The sequence below is a fragment of the Eucyclogobius newberryi genome, unplaced genomic scaffold (assembly GCF_026437365.1).
Source record: "Eucyclogobius newberryi isolate DKJ021-1_F unplaced genomic scaffold, fEucNew1.0.hap1 SCAF_12, whole genome shotgun sequence".
In the NCBI taxonomy this organism is placed as follows: domain Eukaryota; kingdom Metazoa; phylum Chordata; class Actinopteri; order Gobiiformes; family Gobiidae; genus Eucyclogobius; species Eucyclogobius newberryi.
Window position 1 is genome coordinate 7,384,759 of NW_027315746.1, and position 17,352 is coordinate 7,402,110.

Below are 17,352 nucleotides of genomic sequence, written 5' to 3' on the forward strand. Positions count from 1 at the left end.
GCATTGTAGTGTGTAGAGAGATACAGTAGGAATAATACAACATCAAGTCACTGTTTCCAAAAATATGTCGATTTTTTTATGTTTGTTTTTAGTCTTCATGGTAACTGGGTAACTTGTAATGAGTATGAAAAATCAGTGACTAATAAATACTCAAACTAGTATCGAAACTGGAGTCGCACCAGCCCAAAAGTGCATAATAGAGAAGAAAAAAACATATACAAGTTGCACTGGAGTATGAAATGCAGTTGCAAGTGTGAAAATAACAAATAATATCACATAAGTCGCTCTGGAGTATAAGTATAAATATAAGTATAATTCACACCCCGGCCAAAACTATGAAAAAAGGTGCGACTTATAGTCCGGAGAATACGGTACTTATTTGACACACACACACACAAAAAAATCACTTATCAAGATATAAGTCTGCCTTTTGTGAACAGTTTTAAAATGATCTTAAGCTTTATCAGTACTAGTTTAATGTGCGCAATGTTTAATAAAGAAAAACTATTATTTTGTGTCAAATGTCGGTCTATTGTCTGAAACGTTTAAAAGAGCATTTTAATTCTCATTGTGGTATTGAATTTGATATCAAATCCACGTTCCTTCGCAGAAACCTGAAATGTTAGGGTTTTAGTTGAGAAACACGTACGCCATCGTCTCGAGATTAGTTTGTGTGTCAAAATAGTTTCACTGAATCAAACTCAACTGATAAATCATGCAACAACGTCCGATACTGCCGGCTCTGGAAAATGTGAATTCCTCTCACTTCATTTTTCAAGCTGCTGCCAAACCTTTTGAAGCAGACATGCCCTTTTATAAATATGTCTATGATGAATGTCGGATCAAGTACAATTACAAGCTGAATTGGAGGCACAAAAAATGCTGTTCAGAGGACTTTCGACCCACATTTCTGCCTGTGGAACAAAAATTATACAAACGAAAATAATTATACCATAAGACATCTGTAAAAGTTGCCTTGATTATTTTTGCTTTTGTGCCACTATATTCATCAAACTACAACAAATTGCACATTAACAATTGTCATTTATTCTTCTTCTTTGGACTATAGAGACTCTAAAACACACATTATACCGTATTTTCCGGAGTATAAGTCGCACCAATCAAAAAATGCATAATAGAGAAGAAAAAAACGTATATAAGTCGCACTGGAGGATGAAATGCAGTCGCAAGTGTGAAAATGACAAATAATATCACATATAAGTCGCTCCGGAGTATAAGTATATAAGTATAAGTCTATGAAAACGGGTGCGACTTTTAGTCCAGAAAATACGGTAAATAAAAAGATGTCAAAAAAGAATAAACCATTTCTGATTTTCATTGATATTGCACTTTATTCTTGAATATTATATCTAGAAGTCTGCAGTCTTTATACATCTTTAGTTGATAATGTATTTAATGTATAATAGAAATAATCACTACTGAGACTTGTAAAATAATGGTTAGTGAAAGCCCTAGACGTTTTGCCTGTCCCATCCCACTTAAACACGACAATCGTACAGAATCCAGTGATATCGTCTTAAATCCTCCATGTTTGTGTGTGTGTTTGTTTTCCAGATCGTGAAGCTGCTCCTGCGTCACGGTGGGAATGCGTTTCAGGCCAACAAACGTGGAGAGAGGCCGGTGGACGTGGCGGACTCTACGGAGCTGGAGCAGCTGCTGAAGGGTGAACTGCCTCTGTCTGAGCCTGAAGACAGCTCCTCCGGTACGCACACATTCTGATCATTTAAGGCCTCAATATAAGTGAATATTGTATACTGTATTTGGCTTCATAAATTATGCTTATGGATGTTAAATAAGGCTGCAACTAGGGATTATTTTAGAGGCCCACAAATTGGAGATATTTTTTTTCTATTCCTCGACTAAACTGTTAAACTACTACTATTATTATTTATATATATATATATATATATATATATATATATATATATATATATATATATATATATATATATATATGCTCATGCTTATTTATGATTTAAATTTTTTTGTTATTTTTATTATTATATGAAAATTAGATACATTATTTTTTGACTTATTTTATGATGTTGTCTTTGTTTTAAAAGGTCTTTTGGCTCTACAGCCCACGGGCCAAATGCGGCCCTCAGACCAATTTTTGGCAGCCCCCCAGCTTGGTAAAAACAACAATGTAGTACTTTTTACTGTAAAATTTGACAAATTCAAGCATGTTGATGTTATAACAACCGATTATTAATGTTCTATTATTAAAGGTGTGGAGGCTCATTCAAACTATGTCAAATGCAACATTTTGAAGGATTCACTTTCAAATTCGATTGGGTTGTTTGTGCTCTATACAGGTTTCAAAATGCGGCCCTCAGTGAAAAACGTTTGACACCCTTGTTCTTGAGTCTGTATTGTCCAGATTACGATTCTCAAAATGTTTTAAGCGAATAATTGTTGCTGCCCTAATTTTTAATATTACCAATGAGAAAAAAAAAGTCAATTGTGTTGGCATTGCATTTTGCTGATGATGGAAAAGCAAAAAAAACTTGTAATCCACACTACAGTAATCGAAAGTTTGGGTCCTTTATGAGGATAAAGGTATTTACCGTATTTTCCGGAGTATAAGTCGCACTGGAGTATAAGTCGCACCAGCCCAAAAATGCATAATAGAGAAGGAAAAAACATATATAAGTTGCACTGGAGTTTGAAACGCAGTTGCAAGTGTGAAAATAACAAATAATATCACATATAAGTCACTCTGGAGTACAAGTACATAAGTAGAAGTATAAATATAAGTCACGCCCCGGCCAAAACTATGAAAAAAGGTGCGACTTATAGTCCGGAAAATACGGTATATTTGTATATATTGTATTAAAAGGCAATTCATTATTTCTTTAGTCATAACAAAAAATATTTCAATCGTGTTAAAGTCCAATCACCGTGCCGCTCGTGGTCCAGTGGATTGCACGTATGCCGTGTGGCGCAGGCTGCAGCGTCTTGAGCTCGAATCTGGCTCTAGACAATTTGTCACATGCCATTCCCAAGTCTCATTCAAAATCAATCACCAATTCTTTTTATTAACTTAAATTATTTACTATACATTTATCTAATTCTAAAAGCAACAATGATGGTAGAGTGTTAACCCGGCTTTAGAGATCACAAAAGTCCTTAGTTTACATTTCTTACATTCATATCTCGTACTTTTTCCATATGTTTTCACACTGCTACTGCTTTTCGTGTTCGAAATACATAACCTCGTCTCTCTGTGCAGATTCCGAGGACCCTCCATCCGTAAACCCCTCGAGTATGGACGACTCCGACACAGAGAAGGACTCGGACGGGAAACCCAAATCCTCAAACCCCAACGCCCAGGGGCTCGACGAGTACGAGTTCAAGGACGAAGAGGAGGAGGAGGAGGACCTGAGCAAGGCGCTGAACGAGCGGCACATTCTGCGGCGCGAGCTACGGCAACGGGAGAAGGAGGAGAAGGAAAGGAACCACGTCAAGCCCAGCGGGAAAGGCGACAAATCCAAAAAGCAGAAACCGCCCCGCGTACACTGCAGTTCGGACACATCCAGCGACGAAGCGGACAGTCTTCCCGACAAAAGAAACTCGCCTACGTGCTCGCAGACCTCCGAGACGCACAACAGCGAGTCGCGATCGAAAAAGGACGATCAAAAACTGGGCAAAGTGAAGCGGAAAAGTAAAAGCCGCAACAAGGAAAACCTGGAGGAGGGGAAAGAGAACGGCAAAACGCTGGTGCTGTCGCTAGCGACCGTGTCGGAAACCTCGGAGAAGATCCGGGAGGAGGATTCCTTCAAGATGTCGTTCAGCCCCAAAGACGACTCCTCGGTCCACCTCTTCCACTTGTCGTCAATAAAGTCGCCGAAGTTGAACCACAGTTTGACGGACAAGCAAACGCCGCTGAAACAGGAGAATATCGACAAGTACAACCACTACACAGATTCCGATTACTGCACGGAAGGGTCGAGTAAAGGATGCAAGCATAAGGAAAAAATCAAGCACCAGCAAAAAGACGGCGTTGAAGGAGACGACGGGCGTTCGAGTCCGTACAACAAAGACGGCGCCATAGGAAACAGCCTGGACAGTTCAGACTGGGCGCTTAGGAAAACCGACACGGAGGGAAAGGTGGTCAAGAAGCACAAACTGAAACACAAAGAGAAGGACAAGCATCGGCGAGAGTACGACGGCAACCGGCATAAGCTAAAGGAGGCCAGGAAAGACGGCCACCGGAATCTGGAGTTCGATCGCGAATTCTGGAAGGAGAACTTCTTCAAAAGCGACGACGCGGAAGATGCGATCAAAAAGGAAGGAGAGGAGTTGAAAATCTCAGATTTGCCGTCGATACGGGAGGAGAGAAAGCACTCGACGAGTAAAGAGAAGAGGCCCAAAGAGGAAAAAGACCGGAAAAAAGAAAGGAAAGAGGAGAAAAGCGACGGGCACAGTTCAGGGAGGAGTTTGGAGGATTCGAACTTGAAGGAGGAGGCGGAGGAGAGGGTTGTAACTGCGGATTCGGAGACGCTAGATGTGTCGGAAAAGCGGGAAAAATCTGAAAAGAAAATTGTAACGACAAAAGACGGGGAAAAAATTGAGCGTAAACATTCAGACGGTAAAGACAAGAAAACCAAATCTGAGCATTCGGAAGAGCGCTGGAAGGAGAGGGATAAAAGCTACAAGGACAATGAAAAATTAAAATCCTCGTCTTCAATTAAAAGGCACGACGATGGCAGGAAAAGCAAGGATAAGATGGAGAAGCGGTCCGATCGGGAAAGCGTAGGCGAACACAGGGAGCACCGGGACAAGGATCGCGGCAGCTTGGACCGGAAAAATAAATTCCAAGAGAAAAGCAGCGGCGATCACGGCAAATCCGAGCGCTCAAAGGATAAAGACGGCGACAAAAAGAGACGAGACCGACCGAAAGATTTGTCCAATTCATCAAGTTCGAATTTAAAGTTACTATTGGAGGAAAAACGCGGTTACATTTCCGAAAGCGGGAAGCTAATATCGGGGAAATCGAAGGAGGATGCGGTGCGGACGCCGGAAAAGGACCGCGACAGGCGAGACCGAGACAGAGATTCCGATAGACATAAGGAGAGGCACAAAGAGCGCCCCCCGCTGGCCAAACCGAACAAGCCCAAGTCCAACGAAAACGATCCGGATAAGGCCAAAGTCAAGGCATCTCCGGCTCCGCAGAAAGACGCGAAACCCAAAGAGAAACGCTTGGTGAACGACGACTTGATGCAGACGAGCTTCGAGCGGATGCTTAGCCTGAAAGACCAGGAAATTGAGCAGTGGCATCGTAAACACATGGAGAAAATCAAGCAGAAGGAAAGGGAGCGGCTAAAGCAACGGCCAGCGGGAGATTCGGTCAAGCCCAAATTAAAAGACAGGACAAAACCGGAATCGTGTTTGAGCAAGGAGCTGACGAGATCGAAAAGCTCGGACACTCAAGAAGGCAAAGCGTTAAAAGAGGGCAACAATCAAAGAACCGTGTCGCTAGACGGTAAAAATCTACCGTCGATTGGCGCAAAGGTCATGTCCGTCGTGGAAAACTGCCTGACGAGATCGCCGAGACCGGATAGCAGCGACCGCCTGATGTCCAGGTCGGTGTCGATGATCTCGGTAGCTAGCTCCGAAGATTCGAGCCACGCGACCATTTTAACTCCAAAACACACGGAATACGACTCCGATATGAATTTGGACGCGTCGGATTCTCAGCCGGCCTTCCTACAGTCCTCGCTAATTATTCAAGCCACGCGATCGCCGTCCGTTCAAGACAATAGCGGCTGCATTTTGGATTCCAACCGGGTTGCGCTACCGGTAAGGCACGAGTCGCCGTGTCTAAGAGCGATTTTGGACGAGGAGGCTTCAAGTGAAACAAAAATGGTTGAAAATATCCCAAAAATTAGCGTTACCCTAGACGAGACGATGCCTAACGACATTCCAGTGGAAGAGGACTCAAGTTTGAATGCGCAAACGGACACGCAACATTTAAGCTTAATGCCGGAGAGCAATTTAGACCAAGATGCTAGCATTTTACAAAGTAAAGATCCTACAAATCCTGCAGATCCGATAGCGACCGTCTCCTCCAGTGAGCCCGGTTCAGTTCTGGACGTTCAGTGCTTGGTTGAAAAGGTAGATTGTACGGATCACCAAGCGACGACGACGACGATGACAATGACGACGACGGACGTTAGCCCAGTTGAAAATTCAGCATTTACAACGAAAGATGCTATCGTCAGTTTAGAAAAAGTGGAGCTAGCTGAACCAAAAGACAAGATGTCAGAGAGCGGTGACAAAAATGACCAAGACTACGTGGAAGCCAATTCAGAAAATGTTGATACAGGTGCTGATGCTATCGCTATCGCTAATGCTATTGCAAGCCCTGTGCCGTCTACAAGTACGGCCAATATCCCTGGCTCCACTCCGGTTGAATCTTTACCGGGTTTTTGCGGCGACGCACAAGAAGACATGGATGTTGACATTAATGACAATAAGAAATCCAAAATGTCAATCGATGCGGTTGCAAGTATCGAGGAGAAACAGGACATTTCAGCCGACGATACGAGGCAACAACATGTCGCCGAAGTCGAGGGGCATCCGAGTAAAACGAGCGAAAGTCCGGGCGACTATAAATTGGACACTATCGAACCGATGGAAGTGGAGACGGCGGAGGACAAACCCGAAACGCTAATGAATTCAGACGACCAGCGGTTAGCCCCAAATGTAGCAGACACAAGTTGTAGTAGTAGTAGTGGTAGTAGTAGTCGTAGTAGTAGTAGTAGTAGTAGTAGTAGTAACACGTCCGGCAGTTCCTCCCCGCAATCTGGCGAGTCGGATTCCTGCAGCGGCGCCAAAGTGAAAACCCGCAGTTCAGACGACGATATCGACCTCAGCGCCCAACACCCGAGGAAGAGGAAGATGCAGAAGATGTCCATGTCCATGTTGCAGTCGTCCTGCAGCCCGCAGGACAAGGACAAGGGGCAGCAGTCGCTGGCGGCGATGGTGGACTCGGTGAAGCTGGAGGAGATCGAGCCGTACCAGACGGAGCGGGCCAACCCCTACTACGAGTTTTTGCACATCAGGAGAAAGATCGAGGAGAAGCGCAAAGTGTTGTGCAGCGTGATCCCGCAGCCGCCGCAGTACTACGACGAGTACGTGACCTTCAACGGGTCCTACCTCCTCGACGGGAACCCGCTCAGCAAACTCTGCATACCCACAGTGAGTATTTACATGCACGAGGGGTTGGTTGTGTAAGATGTCACGATGTCAATTATTTTGTGGTGGTTGTGGGAAGAAACGTCGCGATCGTCGACGCCATGACCGAACAGCGGTGATGTACTTCTTTTGCGGTCATTCTCATTGTCTAATACCGTAATTTTCTGCACTATAAGCTGCACTGTCAATGGTCTATTTTTGAAAACGTGTACCTCACAAAATCACTTCGAGGTCAGTAAACACAACCAGAATTAACCCAAATATACGGCGCACTGTTGTTTTTTGAGAAAGTTATAGTGCAGAAAATACATTAAATATAAAATACAGTAACATTTCTTGAGTATGTGACCAGCTTTATGAAATTGAAGTAGTATTTCCCACGGTTTATAGAAGACTATTGTAGCAGAGGCAATGCTTATTTGAATATTTTTATTGAATACTGTACAATTTTTGTAGGTTTTGGAATGTTATGGTCTCTACTAATCTAAAAAGGACTGATTCAAAGATAAATAAAGTTACTTGTATATATTTATGATAATGCAACGAGCAAAAAGTAGCATTTTTAATCATTTATTTTTAATTTTTTAGACTTAAGGGGGGCACCAGTCTCCTTTGTTAATGGAAAACTGCAAACTTTCCGAACGTAAAGTAAAATTGACCAAAAAAGCCAGATAATTACGATCACTTCATAACAGTTTGGAGTATAGATGGATTCTAAAAACATATTTTTTTTTTGGATATTATTATATTGAAGACTGAGTAATTACAATCATTGATTAAACAAATAATCTTGACAGCTTCGGTCAAGATAAATGACTTAATAATTGTGACACAAAAATAAATCATATCCAACTTTAAAATAAACGTACACTCGCATTACATAACCAAATCATAAGGCGCTGGTACAGCTGGCAGCCCGGTGTAAACGCTCTCTCTTCTTTCTCACACTTATTGTGCTTTATCTCCTATATTTTGTAAATATAGTTAGTATATTTTTTCTATTTTACTGTACGATAGGGACACGCGCTGGAATAGTTTTTTAATTCAACTGTTTTTGACTTTTTTCGGCTGGATTTGAGAGTTTTTCGTTGCGTTCGTTGTGTTGTTGTGACGTGAGCTAGCTCCGAGCGAGCCCACCAGCCCCCCCCCCCCCCCCGCGCGCCCTCCGGCCGCGCTAAAGTACGGCGTGTCGTCGGTACACGTTTATATACACGTTTATATAAAAGAGGAACTTCACGAACGATCGGGACACGCACTGGAATCGCTTTAAATTAACTTGTTTAGACTTTATTCGGCTGGATTGAGTGTTTTCGTCGTGTCGTTGCGATGTGTCTTGGCTCTGAGTCCCCCGGCTCCGGCCCCGCCCCCCGGCTCCGGCCCCGCCCCCCGGCTCCGGCCCCGCCCCCCGGCCGGCGCCGTACCGCGTTTCCACAAAGGAGGAACTCATGAAACTGCGGAGAACAGTCGTCTTACCCGGAGATCGTCACGTTATCCCGGCGCAATACTGACCTAACCTAATACTGATGTGCAATTCTGTCGTATGTGCAATTACTGTGAAATTCATGTGCAATCTATGTGCTGTCGTGACACATATTCATGTGCAATTACTGTCGTGATCACATGCAATGGTATTTATGTATTTATTTGTCTATGGGAGTTTTTATTTATTTATAGGAGATCTTCTACTGAAAGTGTTTTTCAGACTTCCTATAAGTGATCTGTTCTTCTGTATCTACCTCTGTATCTACCTGCGTTGCACCAATGAAATTTCCCCATGTGGGACAATAAAGGATTATCTTATCTTAATCAAGTGCTTTTTATTCTGTCGTTCCATAAAGCCGGTCACATACTAGGGGAAAGGAGCTCTAGTAAAGAATCTAAAAGTGTGTGAATGATCGTAAAATGGTGCCGTTTCTTCTCTTCTCAAAATGTAATATTGTGACATTCGGAGTAGCAGATGGTTTATATTTTAGCAAGTTGTTGTTGGCCGTAACGTGGTAAACAATCCAGTTTGGAGAATGGAGCATGTGCAATAGAACATTCCACAACAAACAACAACATATCCCGTCTCATTATGCATAAAACCTGTTCAAATTTCAGTCTTTTCTTAAATGATCCCTTATTTATTCATTTAATTCATCTTTATTAAGGACGACATGTTCCATAGCAATTATTTTCCACACTTTCTAAACGGCCACGAGTCTTTCTTGGTGAACTGTGATTGGCCGCTTCTCCAAAAGGGCGTGGAGCTGCCAACAAACTACTACAAACGCCAAAATACGGCTCTATTCACCTCTCGGTCTGTTCAATTCTGTCAAACCCTTGTCTCTCTCCAGATAACTCCGCCCCCGTCGTTACCCGAGCAACTGAAAGAGATGTTCAAACAGCAGGAGGTGGTCCGCATGAAACTACGACTTCAGCACAGCATCGAGCGGGTAAGAAGACGCCAAATCTACTGCAGAAATGTAAAAGACTTCCAGAGCTGACGGATTTAGAGTAGTTTAGAGTGCGCACGGCCTGGTACTGATGTAAACACTCTGTCCCGTTCATTTTAACGAGGCCGCAAAGTAATAACACAAATTGTGACGTTTGGCGACGAGAAACAACGGTCAATATCCAACTGCATCTTTACTATTGTGTAAAATGTAAGAAGGTTTTATGACACTCAAGCTAAAATGTCATGGTCAAACTGTTGTGGCTCGCTATTATCGGCAGCATAACGTCAGATTTAGCAAATGTCTATTGTCTGGTCGTTAGCATGCACGCTAACGTCAGTGCTAATCGCTAACGTTGATAATCGACCCAAAACGGTTCTGACGAGGCTCTGATGTTCTGTGGTCTAGTGTCTGTCACTCGTTTATTTTTCCTACTTTGTGACGTCATAGGCTAACGCTAACTCTCTGTGCTAATGTGTGGAACTGTACCAGCCGTTAGCATGCACGCTTACGTCAGTGCTAATCGCTAATGTTGATGATCGACCCAAAACGGTTCTGACGAGGCTCTGGTGTTCTGTGGTCCAGTGTTTGTCAGTCGTTTTTTTCATAGTTACTGATGTCGGAGGCTAATGCTAACTCTCAGTGCTAATGTGTGGCCATGACGATAGATGCGTTTTTATGACTCTTTGACCTGTGCCGTTTCTCTGTTCACAGGAAAAGCTGATTGTTTCCAACGAGCAGGAAGTCCTCAGAGTTCACTACCGAGCGGCGCGAACGTTGGCCAATCAGACGCTTCCGTTCAGCGCCTGCACCGTGCTATTGGACGCCGAAGTGTACAACATGCCCCAAGACGTCCAGGTTTGTGCAAATGTCAGTAACTTTATTAAACTGCATTATTTCCTCCGGCGCTGGATGAAAGAGTGACGTGACGTGTTTTATTCCTCAGAGCGACGACGGAAAGACGTCGGTGAGAGATCGATTCAACGCTCGGCAGTTCATGTCGTGGCTCCAGGACGTCGACGACAAGTTTGATAAGCTCAAGGTGACAAAGACTGTTGGTTTTTGTTGTGTTTTCTTTGAGCTTTTTATTTGTTTTGCGATGAGATTTGAGCCATAGCGAGTGAAATACGTCACGTTTATGACTCTTTATTGTGCTCTTTAGTTGTTGCACCTGATTTATGATGTTTGTCAGTTTAAAGTCGTTTAAATATGATTGTCTATTGTCATATTTTGATGCATTATATCGCACCTCAACTTGCTCATTAATCAGTTAAAGTGTGGATTTTTGTCTTTACTTTTATTTATTTTTTGTCTTTATGATTTTATTTTTTATTCGATTTTATTTATTTATTTATTTTGGAGGTGGGGATTTTTTATCTTTTTGATTTTAGTTTTTTATTTATTTATTTTGTCCTTATTTTTGCAACCTTTGACATTTTAAATTAAATTAAATTAAATTGAAATTTGAATTAAATTGAAATGAAAAAAATTGAATTAAATTGAAATTAAAATTTAAATAAAATGGAGGTGCAAAATAACAGCTGAAATAGGCCAACTACTCAAAATGTAGTAAAAGTGGAACAAAGTTAAACTTAGATGTTTAACTCTGGAACAGCTTTAATCATATCACAGAGAAAGACAGAACAGACAGAAAGTGATGTCACGAGGGATGTTTATCTCATCCAGTTTTCTGTGTAAATGTGACAGTATTGAGTGGTTTGAGTGTGATATAGGAGGAGAATGTGTGTAACCCCCGCGTGTCTCTGCCGTCTCCTCAGACGTGTCTCCTGATGCGGCAGCAGCACGAGGCGGCCGCTCTGAACGCCGTGCAGAGGCTGGAGTGGCAGCTCAAGCTCCAGGAGCTGGACCCGGCCATGTACAAATCCACCAGCATTTTTGAGATCCCAGAGTTCTACATCCCACTGGTGGAGGTGAACGACGACTTCGACCTGACGCCCATCTGAACGGTGAGACGCCATTCTGGCCACGCCAAACAGAAACGGGCACGAAGCTCAGCAGACAAATGAACTAAATGAGTCAAATTACCGTATTTTCCGCACTATAAGGCGCACCGGACTATGGGGCGCATTGAGCAAAACAAAACCACACAAAATCACTTCGTGGTTAGTCAGCACAACCAGAATTAATCCATATATAAAACACACTGTTTTTTGAGAAAATTAAAGGCGTTTGAGTGCGCCTTATAGTTCAGAAATTACGGTATGTTCAGAATGTGGAGCCGTCATTCAACCCAGAAACATGAGCGTTGTCTCACTATATCACAACTAAAATCTGAATTTTACAATAATAAACATTAGTAATTACTATATTGACTTATTGTTGAGTAAATAATAATTGGAACAATATTTTTGGGACTCAGTATTTATTTAGTGCACATTTTCTTTTATTTTATTATGAAGATTATTATCTTTCATCTATTATTTTGAACTTTGTCAATGGATGAACCCAGTAATTACAGAAATATTAACCATAAACCAGGTCAAACATGTGCATTTTGACAGTTTGTATCACCTATGAAATATATGAGTTCATACTTCACTGTGATTGGTTCATACTTCACAGTGATTGGTTCATACTTCACAGTGATTGGTTCATACTTCGCTGTGATTGGTTCATACTTCGCTGTGATTGGTTCATACTTCGCTGTGATTGGTTCATACTTCACTGTGATTGGTTCATACTTCACTGTGATTGGTTCATACTTCACTGTGATTGGTTAAACTCACCTGTCACTCACTCGGAGCGTTTCAGAAACTGGCCAATTGGAGAGAAGTTGGCTTTTAACCATTTTAACTAATGTAATGCATCATTCAAGCCCATAAGAACATAAATGGCCCATATTTTACTAAGATTACTATTAAATAATCAACAGAAATATTTAAAATTCGAATGCCAATGATTAATTTTCTGTTGTTTTCTTTTCCAGGACAAGATTCTGTGCATTTGAGAAACGGTGAAATATGAAGCACTTAACTCCAGGCACTTAAGACTCTAAACCAGGTCTAAACCCGGGACCAGACCAGGATCCCCACGTCCAGGATCCAGGAAGTCCCCGGTCCGGTCCACAGAAGCGAGGGACCGAGACACCCCCCCCCCCCCCCCCCCCCCCCCCCCCGGCGCTTCTCTCTGCGTATCCGCGGAAACGAAACAAACAAACAAAAAAGCGTGTCCATACGTCGTGTACAGACTTGTGCTCTTAATTTTTTAACTTATTTTATACATAAAAAAACACAATTGTGCATTTGTAAATAGCCATGTAATTATTGTTTTAAACCTGTAAAAAAAAATAATAGATATTTTGATTGTAAGCTCGTTCCGTCTCGTTTTAATGGACCAAAGTTGTTGTTTCTTTTCTATCTCTGGCGTCCTTCGTCCGTGCCGTTTCCCGTTTAATGTTGTCCAACTTTTAACGCATGTGTTTTTTCTCCGGCGACTTTCGTTTCCGCGTTTTCTCTTTCCTCCATCCACAGCTGATGCAGACGTCTTTTCTCCGCCCGCGCCAAAAAACGCTTTGGGGAAGGTTTAAAAAGCTGTGCATGCGTTTTCTTCTGTGGGTTTTTAGTCGTGAGCTTTTTCGGCTTCTCTTCCCTCGTGTTTCACTCCTCGCGCCGCCAAAAAGACAAACGCCAAATCTGCACCAGTTTAAAAAAAAATACGCCGTGAATGTCCGTCGTCGTCGGGAGAAGTTCTGGTTTTAGTTTCGGTCGCGTTTTAGGGCGACGTTATTCATATTTTCTTCCGTTTTCGACCGAAAACCAGACACTTTGTTGACGATGTACTTGATTAAAAGGAGTAAGACGTTATTTCTCTCGTTATGGAGTATTTCTGACGGATTATCTTCTCCCTTTAAAGTCTGCTGATGTAAGAAGTGAGTTTTTCCCGACACACGTTGCAAGAAAACCACAACTCTTAAATATTAGATTGGATTATTTGACTGATTACGAAATTTGTTGTAAAAATTGTTCTTGCAGCAATTTTTTCCGCAGAGATTACAAGAAAAAAACAGAAACCTTATTTAAATTGAATGGAAAAACTTACTGATTAATTCAAAATGTGTCAATTGTTAGAATAGTTTTGTAATATAGATTTTGTGACGAATATTGCAAGAAATCCAATAACTTTATTAAATATGCATGTAATTGACTCCCTTAAGTATTCCGTTATGTTATAAAATATTTTCTCTGCCAATGGGCTTGAAAAATAGTTTCAATTTTCCAACACCAATTGCAAGAAAACCATAAACTTTATTGAATATTCTGAAAACATTTCTAATTATTTACATTATTTTACTCTTAACATATTTCCGACTGGTTGAAAACAACTTGTAAATCTTTTTTTTTTTTTTTAATTTGTATTACTCAAATTGTAAGAAAACCAAAAAATTGAATATTGGTTTGTACTTCATTGAAAGAAGTAAGAAATTGTTTTAAAAAAATGATGTAATGCGTGTTCGGTTATTGAACTATGAATTTCAAAAAGGAAATTGCCAAACATTACAATTAGTAACTGACATTATACAGAAATGTGTAAAGGAAAACGTATTCTCGAATGATATTATTTTTGCAGCTCGTCTTGTGGAAATACCGATAAAAAGCGATTCAAATGCGGTTTTAACTCGTTCAAATGTGGTTTAAACTGGTGTCGATGGCGTTTAAACTGGTGTCGATGGCGTTTAAACTGGTGTCGATGGCGTTTAAACTGGTGTCGACGGCGTTTAAACTGGTGTCGACGGGATGGCGTTTAAACCGGTGTCGACGGCGTTTAAACCGGCGTCGATGGCGTTTAAACCGGCGTCGACGGCGTTTAAACCGGCGTCGACGGCGTTTAAACTGGTGTCGACGGGATGGCGTTTAAACCGGTGTCGACGGCGTTTAAACTGGTGTCGACGGGATGGCGTTTAAACCGGTGTCGACGGCGTTTAAACTGGTGTTGACGGGATGGCGTTTAAACCGGTGTCGACGGCGTTTAAACCGGCGTCGATGGCGTTGGCGTTTGAACTGGTGTCGACGGCGTTTGAACCGGCGTCGATGGCGTTTCTTTGGCGGCGCCGTCGTCCACGTGTCTCGCGCACATTCAAGTCTGTTGTGGCTTCAACATAAAAGGAAAAAAAAAAACTTTTACTTTTACAGTTTCAATGTGAGATCACAACAAAACCTATTTTTTCAACATAATGCCTTTCGAACGATGGTTCTAAAAATGTCTATTTTAATATTTACTTGTTACATGACCTGTACATATCTGTAATATATAATTGAATAAATTTTATTTGTTGTGAAATTAAAATCGAGAGTTGTGTCTGATTAAAACGTGAACATCAATTGTCAATATTTTACTTCATAATTGTTTTTTAAAGAAGCTATTTTATGAGTTAAGTGTTTGAAATAGTTTCCTTATAAAGATACTAATTATACTACTTTGCCCATTTGATAAATCCAGTCGTTTGATAAACAGGCCAAAGTAAAAGGAATTAAAGTTATAACATTAAACTGGACATTCATAGTAAGGGAAAAAATTACATTCAAACAAAATTTGAAAATGGACAAATTTGATAGACTTTGGACAAAATGGGGCGTTATCTTTGGGTTTCTTGTGCCTTAATTTGGCCCGAGCCCCAGCAGGGCGGAGGGGAGGGCCCCAGCAGGGAGGAGGGGAGGGCCCCAGCAGGGCGGAGGGGAGGGCCCCATGTGGGCGTGTGGTCCTGGCACATACAGTGAACTAGCACTCGGATCATGCATACTTATCCCTGCTATGACAGAAATAGTCAACAATGAGTGAATGGGCGCAGACTTTGCCCAAAATTTACACAAAATTCAGAATCTGCGAAAAAATTTGTATTTTCTGGGCCATTTTTTTTTTTGTTAAAAAAATGGAGCGACAGCGCCACCAACACGAGTCAAAATACATTGCGCCTATGGAAGATGCCCGGATATCATAAGACGTCATAAGGCGCTGGTACAGCTGGCAGCCCGGTGTAAACGCTCTCTCTTCTTTCTCACACTTATTGTGCTTTATCTCCTATATTTTGTAAATATAGTTAGTATATTTTTTCTATTTTACTGTACGATAGGGACACGCGCTGGAATAGTTTTTTAATTCAACTGTTTTTGACTTTTTTCGGCTGGATTTGAGCGTTTTTCGTTGCGTTCGTTGTGTTGTTGTGACGTGAGCTAGCTCCGAGCGAGCCCACCAGCCCCCCCCCCCCCCCCGCGCCCCCCGGCCGCGCTAAAGTACGGCGTGTCGTCGGTACACGTTTATATACACGTTTATATGAAAGAGGAACTTCACGAACGATCGGGACACGCACTGGAATCGCTTTAAATTAACTTGTTTTGACTTTATTCGGCTGGATTGAGTGTTTTCGTCGTGTCGTTGCGATGTGTTTTGGCTCTGAGTCCCCCGGCTCCGGCCCCGCCCCCCGGCTCCGGCCCCGCCCCCCGGCTCCGGCCCCGCCCCCCGGCTCCGGCCCCGCCCCCCGGCCGGCGCCGTACCGCGTTTCCACAAAGGAGGAACTCATGAAACTGCGGAGAACAGTCGTCTTACCCGGAGATCGTCACGTTATCCCGTCGCAATACTGACCTAACCTAATACTGATGTGCAATTCTGTCGTATGTGCAATTGCTGTTGGAATTCATGTGCAATTCATGTGCAATTACTGTGAAATTCATGTGCAATCTATGTGCTGTCGTGACACATATTCATGTGCAATTACTGTGGGGATCACATGCAATGGTATTTATTTATTTATTTGTCTATGGGAGTTTTTATTTATTTATAGGAGATCTTCTACTGAAAGTGTTTTTCAGACTTCTTATAAGTGATCTGTTCTTCTGTATCTACCTCTGTATCTACCTGCGTTGCACCAATGTAATTTCCCCATGTGGGACAATAAAGGAATATCTTATATCAACTTTGTCGTAGAGCTACGAAATTCGGGACGGGCATTCCTCTCATGAGGACAAAAAAATATATTATTGTGGCCACGCCCCCAGACTATGGCCGCCATCTTCCTTTGTAAATGAATTAGGACTGTTGTTAAACTTTCAAGTTTGGACCAGTTTATGGTGAAAAAATTGAAATGGGCGCAATAGCGCCCCCTACAGAGTGACCATTAAATTAACATTGACGGACAAAAATTCGTTTTACCAAAATTATATTTTGGCCTCCCGATCAAAAAAGCCAAACAGACAAATGCTCTAACTTTTACAGCGTAGCCGTAGCGATGACAAAAACATCCCATGTTATCCCTGTGGGGAAATCGCAAAATCTCTCTAATATCCACATTTTAATGTTTCACACTTTAATGAACTCCTCCGTGGGCGATTGCCCGATCAAGCTCATATTTGGGGGAAATCATCTACACAAGCGGGGCATCAAAAGTTATTCAAATTTTTATTCCAAGTGTCACGGTCTCTGTGTGGCGGAGCTGCACATTTGAACGACATTTGTGTTCATTTGCACTGGTTAAGCAGCATTGTACATGTCCAATGTGTCGCTGTCTTAGTTCTTAAATAACACACACAACGAGGGCGTTAGCGCCAACTCTGTAAAATGCAAAGAGTCCGGAGGCCGGCGGCCGCTTGCGGCTTTAATTTTCTCTGTTTTTGCTTTAGTATTTGCTGGATGTCTACTGTTTTTATTTCATTGTGGGTTTTTTTTATTAGTTGACGAATTAAAA

The 17,352-nt window shown here is 42.0% G+C and overlaps 1 protein-coding gene across 4 annotated transcripts in view; it reads left to right on the forward strand.

Annotated features, from left to right (window-relative positions):
* ankrd12 (ankyrin repeat domain 12) overlaps positions 1-12,748 on the forward strand; it is a 51,712-nt gene extending 38,964 nt beyond the window's left edge. The window contains exons 8-14 of one of the 4 annotated variants that reach the window (XM_072440689.1): positions 1,576-1,723; positions 3,254-7,224; positions 9,558-9,656; positions 10,371-10,526; positions 10,603-10,698; positions 11,435-11,623; positions 12,604-12,748. In XM_072440689.1, the coding sequence (XP_072296790.1) occupies positions 1,576-1,723; positions 3,254-7,224; positions 9,558-9,656; positions 10,371-10,526; positions 10,603-10,698; positions 11,435-11,620 (4,656 nt within the window). In that variant the 3' untranslated portion in view covers positions 11,621-11,623; positions 12,604-12,748. The remainder of the gene's footprint in view (positions 1-1,575; positions 1,724-3,253; positions 7,225-9,557; positions 9,657-10,370; positions 10,527-10,602; positions 10,699-11,434; positions 11,624-12,603) is intronic. The other 3 variants (XM_072440690.1, XM_072440691.1, XM_072440692.1) reach the window with 3 other exon arrangements.
* Positions 12,749-17,352: the final 4,604 nt, after the last annotated feature.